Source organism: Cucurbita moschata, unplaced genomic scaffold (assembly GCF_002738365.1).
Source record: "Cucurbita moschata cultivar Rifu unplaced genomic scaffold, Cmos_1.0 Cmo_Scf00012, whole genome shotgun sequence".
In the NCBI taxonomy this organism is placed as follows: Eukaryota; Viridiplantae; Streptophyta; class Magnoliopsida; order Cucurbitales; family Cucurbitaceae; genus Cucurbita; species Cucurbita moschata.
The window spans coordinates 3,124,299-3,131,556 of NW_019268528.1; the positions used below are offsets into that span (position 1 = coordinate 3,124,299).

Sequence of the window (7,258 nt, forward strand, 5' to 3'; positions counted from 1 at the left end):
CCCCCCCCAAAAAAAAAAAAAAAAAAAACCACCACCAACCTCAAGGTGAATTTCCACAATAATATCTTTAGGCCCATAAAAGTGAAGCTGTGAGAATTAAGGCCCAGAAATATCTCACTTGATCTATCAATTTTTTCTTCTCCTATTGGTTAAAGACACTCCCCATTTCTGGAAGAAATTGTTAATAATACTTTCAAATTCTATCTTCCTCTTTTTACTCCTTGTGTATAGATTATCTGATAGAGAACTTCCATCTCTCAGCATACACACCCAAAAAGGTATTCCCCCCTCAACATCAATTACTTGTTAGGATCACTCACTTCCGGCTATCTAAGTTGGTTACAAAGGAGTCCACATTACAACTTATACGGTAACATTACTGTCCCAACTCTCTATTTGCTAAACACATTTACAATTTGAGGTATATCATTCTCTATCTCTACCAATAAGAAAAGTTCACTATACCTTCTTTCCATCAAGTGTAATGTTATAAAAAAAAATATCCTTTTTACAAAATTCAACAGTGCTACTTGCACATGTTCAAAGCAGTCTCCCAATGTTTTGCAGTGTAGGAAAACATCATTTCCCTTCTCTTTCATTCATATTTGTAGCCATTTTATGCACAATAAGTTCTACAGTTAACAGTTAAGTAGTCTTCAATAGAATATTTTGTATGAGTCTGCGTTATCTACATATGCTTATTGTGCATATACTCATGCTCAATTAGGACTCCAAGGAGGTTTTACACCTTAGAAACAATGATCTACGATAAAGCGCTATCAAATGCAGCCTGCTATCAAACTAACCCTCCACTAAGACTATATCCGTCAAACAAACAGCCAAGGATCTAAAACAAACAAGGTCAACAAAATCAAACAAATTAAGGACTAGACATAAATCCCAAAATCAACCATGTGTGGTGGTTAACTTAACCTATCGGCAAACATAAATTAGTTAGGAAGCAGATAAAAAAAAAAGGTTATAAAACTAAATATCATAAATCCAATATCGGAATAATAATAATAACAACATTAATGCATTGAAAACGTTTTCATGGGAAAGTAGTCTGCTACAGAATAATATTAAAGGAAAGAGTGCGAGAAGATGACCTAATAACCACATTCAGTGTCAAAAACTCACCCACATAATCACCCATGAAGAGATAATTAGTGTCAGGAGCATTCCCTCCTATCCGAAACAGTTCGACGAGATCATAAAACTGGCCATGAATATCCCCACATACGGTCACGGGGCACTTCACCGGCTGGACGTTCCATTCCTCCACCAATATCGTCCTCGCGTGATCACAAAGCGTCTTAACCTCAGCCTCCGACAGCGGCTTACACTCCATCAGATGCTCGATCTGACGGTCCAGATCCGCGTGAGACGGCATCGTGTTTGCGAACTCTTCAGATCCGCAATTACAGATCGAAGATTGCGACGGGAGGCGATCGAGAAGCTACCGATCTCTCCACGCTCCGGGAGAGAGAGAGAGAGAAAGAGAGCGAGAAAGAGAGAGAGAGAGAGAGAGAGAGAGAGAGAGAGAGAGAGATAGAATCCCTCGCTTTCTCAATCGGATTGCAAGAGCATGAGAATCAATCAATGGCAGGAAATTGGTAAGGTAGGTTAGAAACAGGGGGAATCGAGGAAGAAGAAAGGTTGAAGTTCAAAAGGTGGGGATCATCATCATCATCATCAGCTACAGCTCGTTTTCTGGGGAAATTTCATGAAATGGAAATGGAAATGGTATTTATGTGAAAAGTGGGATTTGCCAAAATGAAACTCGAATGCAAATGAAATGCGTCATAACCACCATTCAACCTTCATTCCTTTTCTTCTTTTTTCTTTTTTCTTTATTATTATTATTATTAGGCTAAATTAATATATTTCTCTAATTAAATTCAATAAAACTTTTACTTTTAAAGAATTTTTTTAAAAAAATACTTTTAAATTTTAAAATATTACAAAATTATAATAATTTTCATAAAAAAATGTTTAAAAATTTTATATACCGACCAAAACTGTCTATCTACGCCTTGTAATGGTAAATAGTTTTCAAACTTTTTTTTCTTTAATATTTAACTATATTAATATTATTTTTGAAAGTTCATTATATTTGAAATATAATATTAATAGTTCAATTCGAGTATTTTTCAATCATTAAAAAAAATTAAGTTTATTTTTTAAGATTTTTTTAACAATAAGAATATTAATGAAATTTTGTATTAGAATAATTTAAGGGTTTATTAAAATTTTTGAACTATATTTTTATTAATATATCTATTTTTTCTCCTTAAATCTCATATTCGCACTTTGATTATAAAAAAAAAAGTTTGATTAATAAAAAAATAATGAAAAAGATAAATATTAAAATAATTTAATATTAAATTTTATAATTTAATAGCATCTACGTGAAAAAATTAGAAAATATATATGACATCATTTAAATTTACAACATCATATACATTTATTTACGTGACGATTAATGTATAAAAATATTATAAAAATAATTTTAAGGATAATATATGCGAATTTTAGCATAACAATACTCGTTCGGACCGATATAATTAACAAGAAATTAGAAATTTGAACTAAAATAAATATTTAATTTTAAAGTTAAAAAGAGAGAAAATTCAGATTTTTTTTTTCCTTTTTTTTTTGGAGCAGAAAAGGAAATTTCAGATTACATTTATTATATATTATTATTTTTATTTTTAATGATTGTCCGCTGGTCAAAGAGTGGAATATGGAAAGTAGGGATAAATTTTATTTTCCCGGTTTGTCCGCTGAGTCAAAAGCAAATAAGATCATGCCACGTGTCCAATAGACGTTCAATTGGACAACTTTTCGTGATCCCGCTGCGAACATTAGCAAAGTTCCAAATATAATGTTTTGCAATTTTATTTTTAACTTCGTTCCATCCATTTTCTCCCTTAATTTTTAATTTAACTTTTAAAAAATATACCTTTTAGACTTTATATTTTAATTTAAAAAAATATCTTTTAACTTTTAAATTTTTTGTTTAAAAAATATTTAGTATTTAAAAAATATTTTTAAAATATCTATAAAATGCCTTCGATTTTTTAATTTTTTTTATTAATATCTTTCTGTTTTTTTAAAAAATTTAAATAATATTTTTACTCTAAATATTATCTTTAAAAAATATCTATAAAATTAAAAAAAAAAATGGGAACACCCTTAACTTTAATAAATAAATAAATTTAATTTTTTTTAGGAATAGATTTAAAAAATTCATGAGTATTTTGAAAATGTGTAAAAAAAAAAATAAATAAAAATTAGTATAAAGGATATTAATTAAACGAAACTATAAAAGTATTTTTTTTATTTGAATGTTTATCGTTATTTTAGAAACAAGTATTAACCATATCCGTCCAAAACTAATGTTAAAAGTATATTTTTTAATTTTTTTAAAGTTTAAAAATATTTGTATTAATTTAACTTAAATTTTATTTATTTAATTTTTGAAATTGACTACTAATTTTAAAAATTAAAAAATTAAAAACGTTGCATGTGTAATTATTATATTATAATTTTAATTTTTAAAATTAAAAATAATAATGTTAGAAGTATTTATATGACACGATGATCCAACTAACTCGGACTATCTACCTCAAACCATACAAGTTGGATTAGACTAGATTTTTTTTTTTTTTAATTGAATTGAATTTTTAGAAAATCGAAAATTGGATTTGATCCGGGGGTTTATATCTTTTGGTCAGGTCCGATTGACCCGAAATTAGAGTTACAATTCAATTCAACGTTACCCTATTTTTTTAAAAAAAATTAAGAATATTTGACATTTGTAACCGATTTTAGTAATGTATTGTCGGTGGTAAATATTTGATATTTAAATTTTATGAAAATTTAATTACTAATGTAATTTTTTAAATAATTAATAAAATAAGAAGAACTTGACAACGTAGGATGTGAACTCTATTCGGGTTATTCGGGTCACCAACCCAATCGTGTACCTTCCTTAATAAAATTATTAAACTAGAAGTATTATATATATATATATATATATATATCATCCAAGAGGAGAGTGCCTTCCTTTGAATCTAAACTAAGTGATAATACTCGTTTACTACGGTTGATTGTTAACCATGTTGCGTACGGGCTAAAAGTGAAGTTGAGTCGACTAGACAAGTTGCACACACAGGTCGAGCTGCATGCATGTTTGTTGGGCTTGCGTTGTTGGAGTTTGGTCGTGGACTTGGTGCACGTTGCATCGAGTTGGCTCAATGAGAAAGCCTTCCTTTCGTCTCCGGGTGACTGAGAGAACAAAGATCAAGATCCACCTTTGCTAATGTTTTTGTGCGTAAATAAAACGTTTTTTTAAAGTATTTTAATCAATCGAGTTATATTCGTATTTAATGATAAAGTTTGAACTTTTTGTGGTCATAAAAAATTTTATAAGGTTATTTTATTTGTTTTATTTTATTTCAATGTGTCACGGTCTTCTGCTCAGTCATATTTGTCCAAAGCGTATTGTTTATAGTTGCATGTCGGATGTCCTAGTCATGCTTGTCCAAAGAGTGTTGTCCATGACTACTGCATGTTCCAAACCACTCATGCTTTCATATTAGATAGATCTTTACTGTTTCATGTTGTGTTAATACGAGAATGTGTATGCTTTCATATTAGATACATCTTTACTATTTCATTTTGTGTTAATACGAGAGTGTATAACTAACTGTTCACCAAAATCATGTCTACACGCGTCAGGGTTAAAATGTCCCAAAATGTACAGTAGGGGGATATGACTAGTTGTCACTTTTTCCTACCTGAGTTATATGCTATCAAAGTCGTTGTTGTTGCCTACTCGCTTTTAGCTTATAACATTTGTTTCTTTCAAATTGTTTTCAACCTATTTCTCGCTCAAATTTTCTAAAATATTTCTCATACTTGACTTGTTCGTTGGGTTAGAACAAGTGCAACACAATTGTTATCTCACTATTGCAAGAGTGCGAATGTGGCACATTGGTGACATTGCACACCAGCCATCGTCGTGTCATTGAAACTTCTATTTGAAGTGGAAAATTAGTAAGTTTCCACATGCCTTGTGATTCCTATATCACTTCCGCTTCAGTTATGATGTAGTGTTCATATTTGTCCTTAACATTGTGATAAGGATATTGAGTACCGAAGTTGGAGGTTTGATGTGTTTTACACTTTTGGGTAAGTAGGATGTAATGGCTCAGGTCTACCGTTAGCAGATATTGTTCTTTCTCGACTTTCCCTTTCACTTTTCCTCAAAATTTTAAAAATGCGTCTGCTACGGAAAGGTTTCCACACCCTTATAAAAGGTGTTTCGTTCTCCTCCTCAACCAACGTGATGGGAATAGGACTGTATATCGAAAACTGTTATCGCAAAGACTTGAGGTAAGTGATGTTCCTATTGAAACTCAATTTGTTTTGTTTGCTGTCATGTTTTATTGATCATGAAAAATATATGTTTAGGGACTGCCTTGTGGTTTTTGAATACAATGAGTGTGGTAAGGGTTATAGGTTATGTGTATTCGGTAACCAACTACTGTATCTGGTAGTCAACTCCTAATTGTCAACCACTAATGGTCAGTCATGAGTGATTGTTGAAAAAGATTTTTAGAGAATATACCCGTGTATTTCGGATAATTAACCACGAGGTTCCCTTAATTTCGATTGATCAACTTTAAGATGGTTTTGCATATCCTATCTTAAAAATTATTTTGAGGTAAGGGCAAGATTGTAGCACGGAAGTGAAGAGAATGATGAGCAAGACTTTGAGAATAATTTTACTGAAATATCTTTTAGCATATTTTCATATATTGTAAAGTATAAATTTTTAGTGTTAAGTGACGTTTCTGATCGATACGTGTGAAAAATTGGGTTGTTACAACTAGTATTCGAGCCTAGTTTTGAAGTTCTATAGACTTCTTACATCGTAAGCTATAAAAAGTTGCTCATGACTAAGCAGTACACCGTTGTCACTTCTGGGTACGTCAAGCTATGTAATAGAAGTTAATTCATTGTCCTTGCTTTGTTGAAGGGAGAAAATGAATTGATATGCATGCCATTAAGGTTATGGAATTTTCCGTTAGGTTAAATGGTAGATTAGGGATTCGAAAAATAATGCCCCTACTTGAAAGAGGGTAGGGAAGGATTGAGAATCGAGGTGGACTTGCAAGGGTTCAAGAGAACCCAACCGCTGAGATGTAGCTCGAGAAAAGTTAGTACAATGTGATATTATGCCCAATCGTAGGAGCTTTTCACCCGAGTCAACTAGACAACTTACGATGATGGAGGTATCACAATCTTTGGTACAAAGAGTTGTGGCATATCTAATTCCAAATGTTGTGGTCTAGAGTATATAGGGCAGGTGGCCCAACCCAACTCAGACAACGTGGATACTTCTCATAAGGGCAAGTATTTTAAGACTACAAACGATGGGACCCAGAGAAATTTGATGGAACATATGGCAATTTAGTGGTGGGTGAATTGTGGCTAGGAGATGAAATATTTGATCATATGAAGTACTTTGAAGAACAAAGGTTGAGTTGTGTTACATCCGTGCTCCAGAAAGATTGACCTGACCTGACCACTTGAGCACAGTTCAAGAAGGCTTTCCTAAGGAAATATTTCAAGCCAGTGCAACAATACAAGTAGGAAGATAGAATGTTTCATCATGGGCTTGAGATCTGAGGTTCGATGAGCTCTGTATGCTCGTGAGCTATCTAACTATGCCACAACACTTCGACCGGTGGAGACTGATCGATGACCTTAAACCCCAATGGATTTAAATTATTAAGATGAAATTAAGTTATTTAATTTTTTTTTTTCCTTCGAGTTTCTTTAATCTTCGTCTCATCGTCAGTCGAGAGCTTTTCACACGCCTCAGGTAGGCTTAGGTCTCATTACGTTTAGCCCATCCTTTGAACCTAGGTTAGTTCGAGCTAAGTTTGGGCTTGAGCTCAATCCTTTATCTGGCCCAACTTTTCCATAACGGTTTGGGCTAATTTAGGCTTTCGGCCCATATGAGTTTAGATTTTCTTGAGCCTAGCCCATTTATTTTAATGAACTTAGAATCATTTGGGAGCCGGGGCTAATTATTATTTGATTTTGGGTCGAAAAATGCAAACACACGTGATATGTTTCATGAATGGTGGAACCTGTTTTTCATGATTGCTCGTTAGACTCTTTTTTTTTTTTTTTTTTTTTTTTTTTTTTTTTTTTTTTTTTTTTTTTTTTTTTTTTTTTT

At 32.0% G+C, this 7,258-nt stretch overlaps 1 protein-coding gene across 2 annotated transcripts in view; it reads right to left on the bottom strand.

Annotated features, from left to right (window-relative positions):
- LOC111450537 (serine/threonine-protein phosphatase PP2A-2 catalytic subunit-like) overlaps positions 1-1,761 on the bottom strand; it is a 7,691-nt gene extending 5,930 nt beyond the window's left edge. The window contains exons 1-2 of one of the 2 annotated variants that reach the window (XM_023090726.1): positions 1,553-1,761; positions 1,141-1,498 (exon numbers count right to left, since the gene is read on the bottom strand). In XM_023090726.1, coding sequence (XP_022946494.1) covers positions 1,141-1,393 — 253 coding nt within the window. In that variant the 5' untranslated portion in view covers positions 1,394-1,498; positions 1,553-1,761. Of the gene's footprint in view, positions 1-1,140 lie in introns of both variants that reach the window. The other variant, XM_023090725.1, reaches the window with a different exon arrangement.
- Between the last annotated feature and the right edge of the window lie 5,497 nt (positions 1,762-7,258).